Here is a 21,744-nt window from a genome sequence, read left to right as displayed (position 1 = left end):
GAAAGAGCATTGGCTCTGGGAGTCAGATGACAAGTTCAAATGCTGCCTCCTATGTTCACTACTTTCATGCCTGTGAGTAAATCACTTAATTTCAATGGGAATTCATTTTTTCAACTGTAAAATTAGTAGGTTGAACTAGTTGGCCTTGGTGTCATCCCTCTCAGCACTAGATCTAGACTCCAAGCATACTAGCTTTGGAGTCATGAGACATGGACATGTATTCAATGGCCTCAATAGCTAGATGTTTTGAGTGGAAGCCTGTTAATCTCTCTTCCAAAGTCCCTTCATTTCTAAAACACAGATAAAAATAACTGCAAAACCTGCCACAGAGATTTTATGGAAAAAAAAACCTGTAAAGCTCTATATAAGCCAATCAGCAGGCATTTATTAAGTATCTTCTATATAAACCAAAAATTGTACTATATGCTGGGGTTACAAGTAGCTTGCATTGTAATATAGTAGTCAAGTAAATAACTAGATACATACTAGATGCAAGGGGAAGTGCTTGTAACTAGAGGACAAGGAAATAGCTCTATGAGAAGGTGAAAATTGGAGCCACATCTAAAAGGAAGATGGATATGGGGGGTGAGAGATGATGTGCATGGAGGAAAGGAATAAGAGTCAGGATGGAGCTATATCATAGCATTCAAGAAGGCAGGAATATAAAGTATAAGATTGGAAAGATAAAAAAGGGAACCAGACTGTTCAGAGTTTTTAACCAAATAGAAAATTTTATGTTTTGTCTTGGAAGGAGGAACTATCATATTGAAAAAGAGTGAGGATTCTACCTTAACTAAACATTCACCCAACAAATATTCATTGAATGCCATGACTTGCAAAACACTATTGATAGGTTGGATGAGAGATAGAAAGATACATAAAGTAGGATGCCTTCCCTCAAAGAGTTTACAAAAATGGAAAGAAAACAAGGTATGTATGTAAACGAGTATAATTTTAATGTCATATGTCATAAGAAGACATGAACTTTCCTCTGTCTTGTTGAGATATTAATTACAGGTGAGAATAAATTAGAGGTGTGAAGTGTTGCAGAGTTGCTAAAAGTTAGTGATATGTTCAGATCAATATTTTTATTGGGATTTTTTGTTTATTTGTTATGTTTTAATTTGGAGGATTTTCTGCCTACCATCATTATTGGTTCAAGGCACTAGCTGTGTGACCCCAGGGAAGTCACATTATCCTATTTTACCTCAGTTTCCTCACCTATAATATGAGCTAGAGAAGGAAATAGTAAACTCCTCCAGTATCTTTACCAAGAAAAATCCAAATAGAATCATGAAGAGTTGAATATGATTAAATAATTGAACAACCACAAGAAGAAAAGATTCACTAGTTGGAAGGTCCACTGAATGTAGGAGGCTAGAGGTTTAAAATTGGAAATGAATGTGGTATAAAAATAAAATATCTCAATACATTTTAAAATCAGGCAAATTCAAGGGAAAAAGTTCACTTTTCTGACTGATGAGGAAATATGTATGAATAATAGCATCACAGCAATAATTCATATTCATATAGGTCTACAAGATTTACAAAGTACTTTACAAAGTACAAAGGAAGGAAATCAGTCATTTCATTACTAATATCATCCCCTAGTTTTCAGATGAGGAGATTGAAGCTGAGAGAGATGAAGTGACTTTTTCAGGTTCACACAGTGAGAATTTAAGGGAGGATGCTAGCTATCCTAAGTCTTCCTGACTCCAAGTCTATCACTCTCTTTATTACACTATGATGATATTCGACATGAACTAAGAATAGGCAGAGAAGGTGTTTTGAGTAGAATTAAGGCTACTAGCAAAGGAGGAGGGGGGTTGGCAAGATCACATTCAGGGAATGCCAAGTGTTCCATTCAGGCTGATGCACAAGGTACATGGGAGCTAATGGAGATATGTATGGAAAGTTTTCTTAATTACTTAAAGTATTCCACTAATATACATTATCATTGCTGCAAATTTAGTTGACTGTGACTGAAGCTTGGAGGTTTATGCCACAAAAAGTATAAAAATACATCTGGAGTTTGGAATTGGAGTGTGAAGGCTTTGAATGCCAAACTAAGGATGTGTTTTATTTCTCTTTCAATGCAGAGCTATTGAAATGTTCTAAGCAAGGAAGTAATATGACCAAGGAGAAATTTCAAGAAAATGAATCTGGCAATTGTCTGTAGCATGAGTATCTGCTGAAATTACTAGCAACAACAAAACCAGCTGTCTTTTTTCTAGTCCTTCTAAAGGTTCCCACAAAGCATTTTCCTCAGAACCAAGAGGTAAGTCATTATAAGGTTATTATCTCATTTTACAGCCATGGCAATTGAGATCCTGAGAGGCTAAGCAATTTCCTCAAGGTCATTCAGAACATAATGTGTTAGAGCTGGAATTCAGAACTAAAACTCATTCTAACTCTCAAAACACTGTTCTTTGTACCACATCATAGTTATATCTAAGCAGGCTGGTAGAAGAAGGTGGCCAAATTAATTCATTATGTTGAGACATACTGAAAACTTCCAATCACCTCAAAAAAAAGTCAGTGAGTTTCCTGTTAGCAGTGTCAACAAGAGGCACTTTCTTGCTGTCAACTGAAAGGACAGAAGAAAGTCTCTGTGTCATAAAGGTGTTAATATCCAAACTTCAATCATTCATCAAAATCTGGAACACTGATAATATATACCCATGGGCCATTTTAAGTAGACAAGATTGTCTGGTTGCAATTATCAAGCAACTTCATAAAATAATTGGCTCTTTAACATCAAATATGTCTCTTCTATAGATTATCTTCTCTATGGTCCTGTGTGACTACTCCTCTGAGATCAGTCTGTCATATTAATGGACCCTTTAAAAATAGGTACTCATGCTGCTAAATATTTCTCGTAGTAGAATTTCACATATTTTGGTTTGAATCAGCAATAGCATTTGTGCAATTACCATGGACTTCCAAGAGACTTCAAGATTGAGAGTAGGGAGAAATGTTTTATCAGCAGAGTTTTACCTAGAGTGGACAAAATTCTTTTAAACACACTTTTGGGAAATTAACCAGCTCTTTGATCTTTTTTTTCCTCTTTTTCCTACTCACAGAAGAGTTGACAATAAAAGAGAAAATAATTTTCAGACAGTATTTACTAAATATTCCATTAATGTCTAAGTGGAAATTGTCTGCATGTTGGCATATCACTGAACTCTTGAAGGTTATTCTAAACCATAGGGTTTTTTCCTTTTATTAAAAGATTTTATTTTATTTGAGTTTTATAATTTTCCCCCATCTTACTTCCCTCCCCCACCCCACCCCCACAGAAAGCAATCTGTCAGTCTTTACTTTGTTTCCATCTTGTACATTGATTCAAATTGAGTGTGATGAGAGAGAAATCATATCCTTAAGGAAGAAACATAAAGTATAAGAGATAGCAAAAATCAGACAATAAGATATCTGGGTTTTTTCTAAATTAAAGGGAGTAATCCTTGAACTTTTGAACCATAGTTCTTGTATCATTTTAATATACTTTGTGTCTATGTGTTAAATCTCCTAGGATTAGACTATAAAATCTAGGACTGCCCTGAATTATCTTTGTACTTTCCCCAAGGTCAAAAATAGTGCTTTGGTTATAGTTTTTAATAAATGGTTGTTGACAAATGAATAGTCATTCACTGAATGCATGAAAGAACACTTATCAAGCACCTAATCGATGTCATGCCCTGGTGCTAATTTCTGGGAATGTTAGTACAAAACTGACTTTAATATGTGCTGGAAGAAAACACATGGAGGGAAATGGCAGCCCAGAAAGGGAATTTTGTTCTTGAGGGGGAGTGACAGGGGAAACAATTACCATGCCTTTTCCAGAAGCAAATGAATTCACTAGTGTTTCAAGAACAATAAGTGGAAAGTTGGGGAAGATGGGGGAAGGTTTTTACCGCACTATAAGGGTAGATGGGACACAATGTCTGTTATGGATGTCTGGGTGGGATGTGAAGAAAACAGTTGGATTGGCTAGATACAGTGGGTTAGAATCTCATTCGCAGATGAATTTGGACTTATTCACCTACCAGGATAGCTCAAAGTCTCAAACAAAGTTTATCTTATCAATAATACTTTGTTTTCTTTTCTTTTCCTTGCTTTCTTATTCTCTTTCTTTCTCTTCCTTCCTCCCTTCTTCCTTCCTTCCTTTCTTTCTTTCTTCTTTTTTGTCTAAAACTGTGATTTCATGACAGGGTTAACTCCATGACATGGAAATTCCTTCCAACAAAAAATTCTGTAGGTTTAGAGAATTGCTTGGGGCATTAAGAGGATTTAGTGATTTGCCCATGATCATACAGATAATAAATAAATGTCAGATACAGAGCCTTAACCATAGGTCTTCCTTCCTCTAAGCCAATACTCTATTCACACTGCCCAAGAATCTCAGCTTACCCTAATACCAAGTGCTTTTTCTTTCATTTATTCTTACAACCACGAAGAATTTTTTTTTAGGTTTTTGCAAGGTAAATGGGGTTAAGTGACTTGCCCAAGGCCACACAGCTAGGTAATTAAGTGTCTGAGGCCAGATTTGAACTCAAGTACTCCTGACTCCTGGGCCAGTGCACTATCCTCTGTGCCACCTAGCCGCCCCTACCACCAAGATTTTTAAGAAGGGAATGAGTATTCCTAATTAAAATAAAAGATACTTATCAATTCTAAGTAAAAGACGAAAGGTATTAAGAATATCTGAAGATCTAAATGTTGATAAGCAGAACTTGCAGTTACTCTATATTATAGGTTAGACAGAAGGGGAGAGGATATAATTGGAAAGCAAAAACTCAAACACATAGAAATGAAATTAAAATAATAGAGATAATCAAAAGAGCAATAGCATTCACATAACTTAAGGGGAAAAGTCATCAAAAAGATACACTTAAACTATATAAAGCTTATCTGAAGATCTCTCAGAGGTATAACTGTCTATGAAATTTCTACTATTTAAAATTCTCTAGTAGTAGAAAGGGCAGCTAAGTGGCACAATGGATAGAATATTAGACTTGAAGTCAGAAAGACTCCTCTTTCTGAGGTCACATTTGACCTCAGACACTTACTATAGATGTGTAACCATGAAATAATTTAATCCTTCTTGCCTCAGTTGCCTTATCTGTAATATGAACTGGAGAAGGAAATGGAAAGCTACTCAAGTGTCTTTTCCAAGAAAATTCCATATGGGATCATAAAGAGTCAGATATGACTGAAAAAGACTAAGCAAAAGTCATAGAAATAAGACATTGAACTGATTAACTGCATGTATTCCTGCATGGTAGATGATACTGATAATACTCATATGAACTTTCTCATTTATTAGAGCAGTTAAAAGGAGCATATATAGACAAGGCACAGGAGGGAGCTGAATTTAAAGGTATAATATATTTTAAAAAATGGAATCAATGGGTGAAAAGGAAATGTACTGAGAGAAAGGGAAAAAGGAGAGGGAGAATAGACTAAGATAATTCATGTAAAAGAGTCAAGAAATAGCTTTTTCAATGGTATGGAAGGGGGAAAAAATGAGGGGGGGGGGGATGAGGGAACCTTCATTGTCATCAGAAATAGTTCAGAGAGGAAACAACATACATACTTAATAGGGTATAGAAATCTAGAAGAAAAAGGAGAGAAAGGGGATGGGGGAGGGAAGGGGGATCATGGGAGAGGAGAGTCAGATATAACACATTTTCTTTTTTACTTTTTACAGGGTGGTGGGATTGGGAGGCTCATCTGGGACCATGGGGCTGGGTGGTTGCTGGGTCTCTGGGGTCGGATGTATGCTTGGGACCTTATGACCCCAGGGCCAATGCTCTGTCCACTGTGCCACTCGGCTACCCCATAGCACACATTTGAAGAGGGACAGAGTGAAAGGAGAGAGAAAATATAATAAATGGTAGTGGGGAGGAATGAATGGAAGGAATTACAATCAGCAACAACAACTGTGGAAAAATATGTAAGTAACTTCTCTGGTGGACTTGTGATAAAGAATGTGGTCCATCCCAGAAAGAGAGCTAATGATATCAGAACACAAACTGAAGCACATTTTTTTCTCTTTCTTTCACTTTATTTCTCATGAGGTTTTTTTTTTATTTTTGTGGGGGCAGGGAGGATTATGTTTAACTCTTGCAACAAGTCTATTTTAGTAATGTGTAAATAACTAAAACTGTAATTTTAAAAAAAATTTAAAAATAAATAAGACATTGAGAAACTGATTCCAGTTTGATATAATGGAAAATATATTGGATTTGGAGTCAGAGAATCTAGGTTGACATCCAGGGTCTTATTTTTTCCCTTATGGAACTCAGTTTCCTCTTTTATAACCTGTTAAGTTAGTACCTATTCTGCAGTTATCTAACACAACCAAAAGCTTATCATATCTGCCTAGAGTCTAACAGCCAGTATGTGCCAGAGGTAATATGTGAACTCAAGTCTTCCTAACTCTAAGATCAGCTCTCTATCCACACTATACAGGTGTGTCTCTCACATTGGGATATGCATGTTTTGGTGATCTCATTTTGAAGGACAGACACGTGACAAAATTTAGAAAGTAGACTGCATTTTAGTAAGGAATTCAGTTATTAACTCAATATGGTGCTAAGTTCAGTTCTGAACCTAAGATTCCATGAGCTCCTGATGAATTTTCCTCCTAAATAACTTCAAAAAGATATCAAATAAACAGAGGAAGCATTCATTTTTCATAGCAAAGTCCAAGATGTTTATCCAGCAGCAAATGCCATTTCAATAGGATATTCAAACTCTCCTTGGAGTTGGCTAGCAGTTGGAATTGCAGGACGCTTGTTCTTAAACAATTAAGATGCTTGAAGAAGATACTTTTATCATCTTCTTCCATCAGTGGAAGCTTTCAGGTGGCCCTTTTTAATGTATCGCCAGCTAGAGTGGTCTTCTGGATTCATTGTGGATTCAAAGTGGCAGAGCCCACATCCAAGAATGGTAATTTAAAAGCTGAATACAAAGGAAAAATTCACTCTGTCAAAACCAATTCGACTTATCACTGAGCAAAAGTTACATGTAAACAATAAAACTCAAGGGCAAGAGTCAAATCTGTCATATGCTGCTAGGGGAATTATTAGCACCCAGCCATATGCTTCCATTGTTTTCCCTGGCTGAGCAATGTGACTTCAGCCTTGTGCTTTTTTCTTGTCTATATATTTGTGCATATAATTTCCAGGCAAGCACCAATAGCAGGAACTTCACCAAACTATAGAGAATAATTTCAAAACTATTTTTAAAAAAATCTAAACTTTTACACAAGATTTCTGTATTGTCATCTTTGAAACAATTTTAAAGTAATTAGATATTGCTTTTGTTACAGCATGAAAACAGGAAAACAATGGATTTTCTAAGTACATAATTATAAATAAAAATATTCATTATTTTGGGCTGGACCTATGATTTCAGTAATATAAAGAATTCATTCTGCCAGAGTCAAGTGGCAACTTCTCAGCAACTTAGAATCCTAGGTGAGATATTAGAGAGCACTGGACCTGCGTTCTAGAAGATCTGAATTCAAATCTAGCTTCAGGCCCTTACTGTGTGACCCTAAGCTAGTCACTTAACCTCTGTTTGCCTCAGTTTCCTTACCAGTAAAATATGGATAAAAATAACCCTACCTCCCAGGGCTGTTGTGAGGATCAAATGAAATAATAATTATAAAGTGTTTAGCACAGTGCTATAAAACTGTTGGGTTTTATTGCTGTTATTTTTATCATTATTATCTATATTATAACTATTATTATTATTGTTATTATTATTATTATTGTTGTTACAGAGTTACCTAGTATACCAGAACCTGCCCAAGGGCAGGTAGGTGGACCAGTGGATAGAGCACTGAGTCTGGAGACAGAAAGACCTGAGTTAAAATATGAGTTCAAAGACTTGCTAGCAGTGGGAAGCTGAATAAATTATTTAAGCTCTTTGCCTCAGTACCCTCAGGATAATAGCAGTATCTGTTTCAGAAGGTTGTTGAGGATCAGATAAGACATTTTTAACCTATTGAGAATGGTATCTGACACATAGTAGACTTTAAGAAATGCTCATTGCCTCCCCCACTCCACAGTCTTATGTCAGAGTTTGTCAGAAGTAGAATTTGAACTTCAGTCTTTCTGAATTTAAGGACAGCATCCTGCCTACCATCAAAGGTGCCTTGCATCTTGGGATATGCAAGTTTTAACATTCTTGTTAATATCAAAAGATTTTAGAAATAAATTGTGAAGAAATTTACTCAATAAGATTCAGAAATAGGTTGTATATCAATAAGGAAACCAGAGACAGATACCATGCAGTGCTCCTTTTTACAAATGCATTATTATTCTCTTGCTTCAGAGAAGCTGATGCCAATGTGGAAAATTGCAGGAAATAACTTGTGGTTCTCTCAACTGGTAAAATATTAATAATGAACCTATATAAAACCTACTATTTGCTAGGTTCTATATAAAGTACTTTACAATTATTATCTCATTTGATCGTCACAGTGATGGAGATAAGTACTATTATTAGCTGCATTTTACAAATAAGGAAATGGATGAGAACTGAAGTTAAGTGACTTGCCCAGGGTCACATAAATATCTGAGGAAAGATTTGAACTCAGACGTTTCTGACTCCAGGACTGATGCTCTATTCTCTGTATCACCAAGCTATCCACACAGAGAAGGCAACTGTCACTGTTATTCAAAGGGCTTGGTGTTTTAGGCTACTCTCTCATTCATCCTTATGGGCAATAAGATGGTATCTTGGCTCAAAAAGAACCACCCCAATTTTCTTCAAAATCTTCACACAAGCTGTTATTTTTTATTTTGTGTGTTTACTTCCTCTATAGAGAAAGATAATAAACACTACAGGTTTTAGGAGTATTCATAAATGGCTACAAATAGAAACTCCATCATCTGATTATCAACTGTAATAGAAGGCATTCTAACTAGACCAGTTCTTGGACAACAAATATAGATTGTCCTTTTGGGTCGGTCTCTAAAGGTTTTCAGCTAAGGTGGAACCATCCAGAACATGATGCTTAGTTGACTCAGTCTTCAAGAACCTAAAGTCACCTCCACACCCAGATAAGCCTAGAGTACCTCAATGTTAGTCCCGACTCATAAAAGCTTTACTTCTTTGACACCAGTATTGACATCCAATATATTTGAATAATTGAAGTGAAAAAGTCTTCAGGTAGAACTCTGCATGTAATGTTCATGAGTAACAACAGTAACATTTCAACTTGGGTTCAGAGACTCTACTGTTTGCTTAATGCCAACCTTATAATTAAATGAACCATACTTTAATATGTGTTGGAATTATACTGGAGTTAAAATTACAGGATTATAGATGTAGATTTATAGAGAATCTCAGAGGTCATTGAGCTCAACCCCCTCATTATAGAGATAAACTGAGGACCAATGAAGTTAAGTCCCTTATCTCAGATCAAACAAACCAGCATCAGCATTGAATTTGAACTCAGGTCCTCTAATATGAGAACCAAGGCAATAAAGTAGATGGTGCTATAAGGGAACAATTGAAAGAGCTAATAACTTTGAGTTAAAAATAATTGAATTAAAATCCAGCCTCAGATACTTTCTCATTAACTGTTTGACCTTGGAAAAGTCAATTAACTTCTCTTAGCTTCAATTTCTGCATTGATAAAAATGGAGATAATGAAAACATCTATATCAGGGTTGTTGTGAATATCAAATGAGATAACATGCTTGGTTCTTTGCAATTCTTATAATGCTATATAAATGATATCTATTATTAAGCCTACCAGAAACAATGGTCTAGTGTAAATGTGGTCACTAATTTAGCAGTATAACAGCACCATGAAAATTGAATTGCTTCTCCTTGATTTGTCTTAGGAAGATTCTGAGGATTACCTGGAAGGATAAGGTACTGAACACTGAGGTCCTTTCTTAAGCTAAACTGATAAGCATTCAAGCTCTACTGCAGAGAGCACAACTCTGATGGGCTGGTCACATAGCTTGAATGCCAAATGTACACATGCCTAAAAGATTATTTTATGGAGAACTCACTCAAGGAAGGTGTTCCTATGGTGAGCAGAAGAAATACAAAGACACTCTCACGGTCCCTCTGAAGAACTTTGGAATTGATTATATGACATGGGACACACTGGCAAAGCATTGCCCAGCATGGCATGTCCTCGGTAGAGGAGATGCTATGTTCTTTGAGAAAAGGAGAATGGCAACACCTTTAAAGAAATGTGCAAATTTAGAAAATCCTCCCCAAATGTTCACATGGAATATTTGTATCCCACTTGTGGCAAAGTATTCTGAGGCCAAAACAGTCAGACACACTATATACCTTGACTTTAACATAGTGATGTCATTTTGGTCCTCTTTGAAAACAAAAGACAACTATCAATCAGCCAATCAACTGCATGACCTTGAGAAAATTGCTTATAACCACTCTAAATTTTGCTTTCCTCATCTCTAAGATCAGTCTCTCTCTTCTATTTAGAAACTCTTAGCTCTCAGAGTGTAATTCTATTGTGGTTACCTGAACCCACTTCAAATTTCAGAAGTCAAGATTAGCTAAAATGCTACTATTCTCAATTGATTTATCAACAGAAAATTTTAAAGAAAAAATGAAGAAAGGGTTCAACTGACTTATTCTATCTCCTTTGAAGAGAAAGAATATGTTAAATCTCTAGATAGAAATCAATTTAATTATTTGGTTTGGACTGGTGATTTTATTAGTGTGGGGAACTTTGAACATGAAAATTGTCTTCATGGCTGAATATCAGAAACCTGTCTGTAACATAGAGTCTTAGAAAGATGCCTAAAAGTACATTGAGAACTTCACAGTAGGGCTGGAAGGAAACCAAAGATAGTTCACTTCAACCCTCTCATTTTATAGATGAAAAAAGTAAGATTCAGAGCCCAAGGTCATAGAGGAAATGAGTGGTAGAGTCTGCATTTGAACTCGGGTCCTCTGAGTTCAAACCCAGCTCTCCATCTAGTATATGGCATCCTGGTGATGACATAACATATGTGCAGGAATCAGAACTCAAACCAGGTCATTATTAATTTAAGACTGGACTTTAATCTGCTATGCCACCACTCTCTCCAAATTACTAAAGTAAGGAAATTATCAGGAAAAGTAAGAATATTCATTGAGGAATTATCATTTCTTTAAAACTTACTTTATTCCTCCTATTAAACAGAAAAAGTCTTGACTTTCAAGGGTGGGTAAATAGTCAAGTGGATCATCCTATTCCAAGTTTTAATTAGAGAGACTCATTATTTAAGTGTGTTAGCATTTAAGTGGTCTCCCCAGGATATGAAATTAATATATTATTGGAATGTTTGAAATTAAAATTGCCATTTCAACATGGAAGAATTAAGATATCAGAGTTCAGATATCAGAGGATCTATACAAAAATTAAGTTTTCTTTTGACTTTTAGCCTGCCAGAAGCAATATTCAATTCTAACTCTCCTCTGTAGGCAGCAAGGTGGCACAGTACATAGACTACTGAGCTTGGAATCATGACCATCTAAATTCAGATATAAACTCAGACACTTACTACCTGTGTGACCCTGGACAAGTCACACTTAACTTCCATTTATCTTGGTTTCCTCAACTGTAAAATGGGAATAACAGTAAGGTTAATCTTTTCAAGGATGTTGTAAGGATCAAATGAAATGAAATTTGAAGTGCTTACCATAGGGTCTAGCACATAGTAGTCACAGGGTTATATAAAATGCTTATTCCCTACTCTTCCTATTAACACTGATAAGGCTACTTCAAAAAAAAAGAATAAACATAGGCATTTTACTTTTGAAACATAACTATGGGAAGGTCCCAACCTATGACTTTCTCATATGAAAATATTGTAGTTATACCTAGTAGTCACTTATTAATATGACATAACCTTTTACCTTTCTGATCACTTATCTCTAATCTTTGAATTGACATTTTCAACTACTCGAATCCAATAATCAATTTAAAATATTTTCTACAGGTTAGACACCATTAGGCTGTGATGATAAAAAGAAAAAATTATAAATATTTTTCTCCCTTAAAAAACTTAAGAGTCCTCCTTTATCCCATTCAATTAATCCTGTGCATCAATTATGGATCACACATTGAAAGTTCAGTTCCAGGTCCTATGATATACACCCTACACACACACACACACACACACACACACACTTGTTAACCATGACCACAGATTTCAAATAATATAACAGAAGTGAAATGTACAAGTGCACTATTTTGATTATTCCAATCAGTACACAAAACAACCATTTCTCACAAGGCTTCACTGCACAGTTTAAGATATCATAGATGTAATATGATGCAAGATGTACTCATCTTTTCCTATACTTTCCCCTACTCAACTTTGCACTTATTCTGTTCATTTTTGGTATTCTTACTAGTATAGGAACTAACCCTGTAATTTTATTAATCTAGGGAACTCTAAGGAAAAAATGGATACTCCCTCTAATAATGCATATCAGCAACTTTTCTACAATGTATAATCTTAGAGAATTCCTAGAGCACTATAAGATTAAAAGTCTTTTGCAGGTTAGGCAGATAGTAAGGGTCAGAGTCAAGATTTGAACCCAGATTTTCCAGGCTGACTCTCTATCCTCCCTGCTGCATAACTTATTAAAAATTAAGTTTTAAAAATGAATAATTACTATCAAAGAGCTGGATTGTGCAAAATGGAAACTAAGGACAATCATGTGTCAGACACAGGAAAAATAGTCAAAAATAATTTAGCTCTTCAAAAATAAGTTTAATCATGCAAGACCAATATAATATTCTCCAACACCATATTAAAACATTGCTGTTAAATTGAAAAGGTTTTTATTATAATTATCATTATTACAGTATATAATTTTGGCAATTATTAAAAATATTTACTTGAAAAGAACTCCAAATATATTATTTTGGAAACAATATTTTAAAATCTAGCAAAAAGGCAACAGAAACTATTGCTCTTTATACATTTTTGGCATAACACTGCCATACAGTTACAGAATTATAAAATAAGTATTTTATAGTACCATACAGATCCAGAGACTGGTTACAAGTTCTACCACATATATATGGTATTGGTGCTAACACGCATGCATGGCATTCTGTAATTTTATGTTGCAAGAAAATACAGAGTACAGAGCAGGCCAATCAACTGCAACACATTTGCCACTGAAAAATAAAAATGTGTGCATTTTAAAAATAATCACACTACCATTTTTCCCTGAAATTCATAAATATGACACATTACCATTTCCAAAATGGAACAGTAAATTGATTTAGCCTGCAATTTATCTCACTTAGGGAACATACCTTTTTGAAATCAGTTTAAGGGTATAAGTAATTTGTCTTCATTTATACCCCAAATTTTTATAGTAAACACAGTGATTTAGATTTGTCCATTTTTTATATACATTTAACTTAGAAGTGTGAGAGATCATTATTTTGTTTCTAATATGCATTCTGAAAAAGTATTTACCTAGGAACATAGGTCTTAAGGATAGCAGAGGACTTAGAGGTCACTTAGTTTAAAACCTCTTTACCAATTATGAAACTGAGTGCAAAGGTTAAGAGAATTATTTAAAGTCACAAAATTATGAAGTGCTGGATATAAGATCTGAATTCAAAACAGACTACTACATCAGACTCTCAATTCTTCTTCCTTTCTACAGACAACTTTGTCTGCAGAAATGTGTTATTTAACCTAGTTTATTGGCATAGGAAAAGAGAAGTGAAACTTGCCTTACTGAAGTTAGTTACTTAAGCAGTAAGTGGGTATGGGGAAGGAGTAGGGTAGATTTAATATAAGGCAATTCTAAATTTCTATTTTCATGATTTCTCAGACTAATATCACCATACTAGTAACTATCACAACTTTGAGGAACATTACTCAAGAACTCAAGATTTTCCTCTCCGAGTTCTAATAAAGGCAACAATTGCTTCCAAGTATATAGTTGGTTATGATAGTTATGTACATTTCTATATTAGGTTTCTTTAGAGGCTATCTACTCCAAATACTTTCAGATCCAAGAATCCCTCTGCAAATATCCAACAATTGGACATGTAAGACCTGTCCATGAGAAAAACCCTTCAAGTCCTGGGAAGGCTATTCAACTTTTTAGGTAGTTCTCATTGTTAGAAGTTGTTGGGCTTTTTAAAAAATCAAGTATATATTTGCCTCTCTGTAATTTCCACTCATTGTTCTTACTCTGATTTTCTGAGACCAAATGAAGCAAATATAACCTCTTGTCCATATCCCCAACCTTTCAAATTCTTAAATAAGTGCAACTATTTCTCTATGTGCCAGCACCCCCAACACACCAACAAGTCTTCCCCTCTCCAGGCTTACCATCTTCATAGCAGGAAGTCTTAACTAGGGGTCTGTGGCCCCTCAAGGGGTCTGTCGATTACAGGGTGGAGAATTCTGTGAATTTGAACTGTTAAAAAATATCTATTTTCTTTAACCTCTAATTAAAATTTAATATTTCCTTCAACACTTTTTTCTCAAAGGGGGTCCATAGTTTTACTAAACTGTCAAAGGCTATACACTACACATACACACACACACACACACACACACACAAACTAAACTCGACAAACAACTAGAGAGAGAAAACGTGGATATGTATTTCAGTTCTGATACTTTTTAGCTTTAAGACTATGAGAAAATAACTTCTATGGACCTTGGTTTTTTGATAAGGATAATCATATTACCTTATAGGACCAATGTGTGGAAAGTATCTTGTAAACTTTAAAAGTTATATATAAATGTGAATTAATTTTTTGATATTAAGTGGTTACTTTCTCCTCCCCTCCACATTAAATTGTAAAGTCTGCAAGCACCCAATAAATCCAAATGACTAATTCAACCCACCCTGGAAAAACTGGAAGGTTTCCTGGGGACAGAAGCTTATAAAAGTAACATTACTTTTTTAAGGTCCTGCAAACCTTCTTCCTTGTACTAAAACTATCTCTTCCATAATTTTAAGAATGAAAATGCAATAAATAAATTTCAGTGTTTAAATAGATATATAAAAGTTTTTGATTAAATGATGAGAACTTACAGCAATTGCAACCTTTGCCCTTCCACTTCCACTTTTAAAGCACACTGAATCATTTTACTGATTTTTTAAAAACTGCAATAGGACTGCCAAATTAAGTTCTGACTCAGAAACAACAACAAAAAATTATACGGCATATATTTCTTAGAGTACTTATTTACATGCAATTTTAATTTGTATAACAGAAGTCACGTTGATCTCAGTAGACTTTAATTTGTAGAACAAAAGTCACATTGACCTTAGTAGACTACAAATGAAAAGATGGTGACAAACTGCTCATTATAAATATATACATATATTTATATATATGTATATATTTATATTTATATATATAAATATGTATATATAGGCATAATGAAAGACATTTAATTCAGTTGAGGCAAAGCTTGTTGCCTTAGGTAGAGTGAAATGTATGAAATCTGCAGTTTTAATGGGATGATTTTAATTTAGGAATGAATATATTTTCATCAGCTCATATATAATCTACTAAAATAAAAAATTCCTTACCAACAAAAAAGAGGAGTCAACAAGACAGAAAGAAAGCAGAGATATTAGTATTTCTTTTATTAGTTGTACTATCATTATCTTGGAAAGCAGGATTTAATCATGCAATCATAGTTTGTCAAAGCAGTTATGAAAGTTGTTTTTAGATGCCTTGAACAATTTCTTAGAGCCAAACTTCTAATATGTTAATCAAAAGAGTTTTCCATTCCTACCTCCATGTACCATTTACAACAGCAGGTACAAAAATTTGATATTTCATATTTATTTAAGATAGGTGTTGAAAGCTAAAAATAAAATATGCTAATTAATAGAAATCCAATATAGTTTTTAACACACTAAATAGTTTATGCTTTTTTTTATTTGAAACACTTTCCCCAAAATAACATATTTATTTAACTTTATGGAAAATACATTTAATTCCCCTTTCCCTCTTTGGATGAATGCAAGTCTCACCAAGAGGCCATTTCTCCAAAAGAAAAAAAAAAGGAACAATAAGTTATATGGAAATCAATTTCATTCATGATTCTAAATATTATTATTTTTATATCATTATATATGGTTTCTTTTCTAAAGGAATGAAAGTGTCAGCTTCTTAATGAAAACTGCTTACACTATGTAAGGCACATCTGGAAACCTCTAGGAATACTTGTTTATAAGCAAATCATTACTAACTTCAATCATATGTGATTTTAAAAAAACATGGAATATTCCTGTATACTTTTTGCTGAGTAGATGGGATATTCAGAATTGTGAAAGAGCAGGCAGACAAAATCTCACTGTCATCCCAGAAATTACCCACACAAGTCAGTTAGTGAAATAAGCAGTATAGAATTACAAGTTGAAAGAAGAATGAGTAAATAAAACATACGCTCCCTTGTTCTTGAATTCCCAGATTTTTTGTATTTCACTGACAATCAACTTTCTCTACAACTACAACTGCAATCTGAAATATAAGTCATCCTAGCTGTAATAAGCTTCAAAGATGGCATCCTGGATCTATCTCCTTAAATTTTAAATATTATTGTGTTTGTAACTTCTTCTACTGCAGTATTTAGATTATGCTCTGGTAGGACAAGTTAGAGTGCTTGATTTCAACCTGGACACTGTCTAATGACTACATCTGTTGCCAAATAAGGAGAGACATTATTCCTAGAATCAAGTAGGAATTTCCCCCAAAGAAAGATGAAGTCTAATAAGACAGCTGCCAGTACAAAGCAAGACAGAACAGCTCATACTGTCCTTTCTTTCTGGGGTGGAAATAAATTCTTGAAAATGCTTAGATAAGACAATTATTACAAAATTTTGACTTAGCATAATTTGATTTTTAAAGAAACACTAAATTTTCTTTTACCAATTTTGATATTAATAGGAAGCTTTTCCATACTAAACTTATTAAAACAATTCTACATATTATACTACACTTAATTTCTATTCCACCAATTCTGCCAAAAAAATCAAACTGTTATTCAGAAAAGAATTCAGAAAAATACATATTTGTGTTCAACAAAATCTGTGATGACTAATAAAAAGGCTAGCTGGAAGTATCTCTACTTGTAAAAAAAGTTGCTTTTAACTTCCTTAATGATTGTGTTAGTCTGAAGTCACAGGTTGTATTTTCTTTCAAAGACTAAAAGAAAAAAGCTACATAAAAACATGAATTGAAAACAAAGTTTAAAAGAGTATTTTTTAAAGTGCATAATACATTTGATTATGAGGAAACTGACATTTCCACTAAAATCTCTAATTGAATTCCTTGGAAGTTATTTATGGAAACAATCACCAAAATGGTACATGGTGAATGGCAGAATTGTTTAATGGTATAGATTTTTCATTTCCAGTATATAAAAAAAAGTGAAATGGAAAAAATTATCACAAACGTCTTAGAATAATCCATGCAGTATTACATCTATTTGCAATGAAATACAAGTTAGTATTATATCAATATCTGATGGCATATCCTTGTAGCCTCAGGTACAGGATAAGGACAATAAATCACAAAGGCTCAGTAATGTTCTTGGCACTTTAGACATGCTTCACTGAATTTTTTGGTAATAATAGCTTTTCAATATGCCTTAGTAATCACAATAGTTGTGTATGTGTATTTTAATAAATGATGATAAAACCAGACCTACAGGACTGAATCCTGTTTCAAATATAGAGATGCATTTCTGCATATCTTATAAAACAAGCTCCTAAAATTCACAGAGAATTCTTGATTAAAAAAAATACAAGATATTTGGCACTTTGTGCAGCTGCAAAAGGAATTATATTCTCTCACTAGCCTTTATTCTCCTCTCAAAAATCCTCTTTTACCTTAACTACACATTTCAAAAAGCCCCTCCTGTGAGGAAGACCAGAATCCATGTGGAAGAAACTGTTTTCTCTGTAGGACTATGTATTAGAAAATTTCATGAAACGAGTTAGACAATATCATATACAAGAAAAGGAACTCTTAATTAGAAAAATATTTTTAAAGAGTAATGGACAGTGCTGGACTTAGAATCAGGAGAGACTCAGACCTGAATCCTGCCTCTGATATTTTCTACCTGTGTGACTATGAACAAGTCATTTATCTCTAGGAGCATTATTTTCCTCATCTATAAAAAGGGAATAATCATATCTGTAGTTACCTAATTCATTAGGTGGTCAATGGGATCAAAAAGATAATGTACTGTAAAGTGCCAGGTAAATGTCAGTTATTATTGCAGTGGACAGTTTAAAGTCTGTATCCACCTCAATGAATTAAGATATTCTATACTTTATTAAATAAAAGTCTATATTCTATTATAAATTAATATTTAATAACTTTGCTTTGATTACTAATATTAGATGTTTACTTAATATTCTGAGGACAGAGCTATTAACACTGAGTATAGGAACATGTGTCCAAAATGCAATTCAACAACTGAATAAATCTGTTATTTTAATAAGCTCTTAAAGATTATTCATCAACATTGTCCTTGTCTTATCTACCATCAAACAAACAATTAAATGTTGGAGCCTCTCCTCTCCCCCAGCTCACATCATACAGCATGTATGAGATAACCACAAAGCCCTGGTTCTTGCTAGGCACCACATGTTATTCTATATATTTCCTGCATAGAATCAAGAAAGGGATATGTAAAAGCTCAATATAATCATAGGACCATTGCATAAAATAAGAGAAAGCAAAAATAGGCACTTTACAAAATTTAAACTAGTAAAACAGTCAAAATAATACTTATCATGCTATAAAGAACTATCACCATTCATATTTCAGAAAACTATGACATGATTCATTGATGATAGTTACTAATGTGAGATTGCATTTTTTATAAAAAATTTACAATTAAACTTCAAAAAATAAAACTTGCTAATAAAATCAAATATATCTCTAATTACTCATTGAACTTTGGAATTTGGTGGAGATAGGAAAGTAATAGGAAAGTTGATGTTTACTAAGATCCTCAAAAAATAACATGAAAAAAGAGTATTAAAAGAAACACATGCAATGGAATTCAAAATAGTACATATTTAAGCATTTTTTTCCTGCATTTATAACTTTTAATACATCTCTAGCAAAAAAATAAAAAACAAAGGAAAAATAAGGAAAACAGCCTCTTTCCAAAAAGAAATGAGTAAAATAAAAGTGTTATATGCATTGATAAGAATAAAGGTTCATGCTTTAAAATTCTTAGTAATTATGAGTTTTCCTTTTCTACTCACAATTTCTACAAATAACCCAATTAAAAACAAGTCAAACAGATTTTTGAAAGATATATATATATATATATATACATATATATGTAAATATATATATATATATATATATATATATATACTAAAATCTTCATGAAAAGCCTACTTCAATGACTTCGTGTGGTGTTGAGTTTACCCTTAGATCTGTAAAGACTATGCAAGTATAACTCAGTTTCCAGCAGATCTTTAAAGGTAAGCTTGAAGGTTTCAAAAATACATGTGCATTGTGTCTCTATTATGTAAAAACCAGACTAAATTTGAAGATGTTTATCACCAGAATGTTGACCAGCATGATGTGTTTAATCTATAGCAACTCATGTAACCATCTACTAAGGTTTGCAGTCTGTATTGATAGCATAATGACTTGCAGAGATGAAATCTTAGATGGTTCAGTGTCCTGCATTGTAAGTATATTCAAACCAAGTGTAATGAATTTCAACTTTTTTTTCCAGTTCAAAACTTAACACTTTATAAAGGGGAATCACACAGTCCTTTTTCATTATATAGAGGACCTCATCAATGTATCGATTTTTTTAAGGCACCTTTTAGAGATATCTATATTTATACTGTTAAATGCCTTGTAAAGGAGAACAAGTTTCATGACTGTTTTTAAGGATAATAAATTCCCTCTTTTCATTCATATCTTCGGTTTTTCTGTGTGTTTGTATACATATTATATATATATATATATATATATATATGTGTGTGTGTGTGTATATATGTATATACACACACATATATATTATACACAATTATCTGAAAGACACAGGATTAATATCTAAAAGCAAACTCAACATCATCAGAAATAAAATTTCTCTGTGTCTTTGGCATCAAAATTTATATTAAGTGCTTAACTCAAGAACACATAGCATGATTTAAGAGAAAATCTACAGAATTTAAAGTTACACTTCAGCCAACATTCTATTTCAAATTCAAGCTGAAGGTCAACATAATCCTTTATATGAGAAGTTTTTAATGCTGCCTGGCAACTTACCTTATCAATTTACAAAGATTTAAAAAGTGGGATTTAGGTATATCAGGGTGACTAAACCAATAATATTCTTTTTCACTTTGAAGATTTTTCAAAATGAGATTTTTTTTGAGGTACTCCCCAAAGACCAAATTGCTTTCAGACTAACTCTGAGAAGACCAAAAACCTCTATTTTTTTTTTAATTTCAAAGAAACTAAGTAAAGGATGAAGCAGTTTAACACAACACAACAGAACTGTTTTGTTTTTCCCTTTATAGAATGCAATCTATCCTAAAACTAGGTCAAACACAGACAATGGTTTCAAGGTACCAAGTATGTTATTTTAAAGCTGTTATAAACTGTATACAAAACTGAATTTGAAGAAAGCCTAAAAGCATTATCTGATGCATCTTGTCTTAAGACTTCCAAAATGAAAACAACAAAAATTGTTTACAAAGGAGTCACAAGCAGATGTCTAGGTTCTGATTTTAAGATCTGACCTCATCTTTGTCCTTTGGGATGGGATCTACAATAGTTTTTTCCTTACCTAAACTGGTTTGTGTGATTTCTGAACAGTTACTAGTGCAGTTCTTGCTGTCCTCAGCAGAGGAACCTTTACTTGTAACTCCTGAATTTTCACAATCCAAGCTCTGACATTCACTGTCCTCACCTTTTTCCAGAGAAGCAGCACTTTCTTTTTTATCTAAGAGATTATTAATAGTTTTTTCTGGCTTGGAATTTGGACATTCGGCACTGCTGTCCTTTTCACTATTTCTTGGTTTGGCAACTTCATTACCAGCCTCCATTTCAGACTGATCTGCATTTTCTCCATTTTCTTTCAATTCTCCTTTATTTTCTTCAGCTGCTTTGCTACTTAAATGAACAGCTGTGGGGTTATTCTTAGACTCCTTAGATTTTTTGTGCATAGAAGATTGAAGATTGTGACCAGAGACAGGAGATGTAGGTGTCTTTGCTGCTTTGCTTCCTTCAGGCTTTTGTTTTTTAGCAGGTCCCCAAATAAAATGATCTGGAGGGATGTAATGTTGTTGAGCAAACCGGAGGAGCTTCCTTCTTTCTCTCCTGTCTCTAATAGTATAAACAAAATATTCCAAAGCACTCTGCTTGATATTTGGGAGAGTGTTTTCTACAAGGGCCTCCTGAAGAATAAATTTAACAAGAGGGGATTTAAAATGTTCATATCCAAGCTCACCAAGACTTTTCAGAATCCGGGTAATTCTTAAATAGTTGTGCTGAGACCTGGAAGAGATTAGTAAGAGCAATCAGGAAAAAGCAGATTAAAAAAAACAAGGAACTAAAACAACTTGAAAAGTTTTATGGACAAGTAAAAAGGTGAAATGTCACATTACCTCTAAATAGAAAAGGACCCTTGAAGGCAAGGATAGTGGGTAATGAGCTGACCTTCTAGCCACCCTCTAATATACAACCTCTCTAGGCAGCTT

The 21,744-nt window shown here is 33.7% G+C and overlaps 1 protein-coding gene across 4 annotated transcripts in view; it reads right to left on the bottom strand.

Annotated features, from left to right (window-relative positions):
• Positions 1–6,342: 6,342 nt before the first annotated feature.
• OGFRL1 (opioid growth factor receptor like 1) overlaps positions 6,343–21,744 on the bottom strand; it is a 36,800-nt gene continuing 21,398 nt past the window's right edge. For 2 of the 4 annotated variants that reach the window (XM_074237315.1, XM_074237316.1), the window contains exon 7: positions 12,883–21,541. In XM_074237315.1, coding sequence (XP_074093416.1) covers positions 20,773–21,541 — 769 coding nt within the window. In that variant the 3' untranslated portion in view covers positions 12,883–20,772. Of the gene's footprint in view, positions 6,967–12,882; positions 21,542–21,744 lie in introns of those variants that run through there. The other 2 variants (XM_074237317.1, XM_074237318.1) reach the window with 2 other exon arrangements.

Source organism: Macrotis lagotis, chromosome 5, assembly GCF_037893015.1.
Source record: "Macrotis lagotis isolate mMagLag1 chromosome 5, bilby.v1.9.chrom.fasta, whole genome shotgun sequence".
In the NCBI taxonomy this organism is placed as follows: Eukaryota; Metazoa; Chordata; class Mammalia; order Peramelemorphia; family Peramelidae; genus Macrotis; species Macrotis lagotis.
This window is presented reverse-complemented; position numbering and strand designations above follow the sequence as displayed.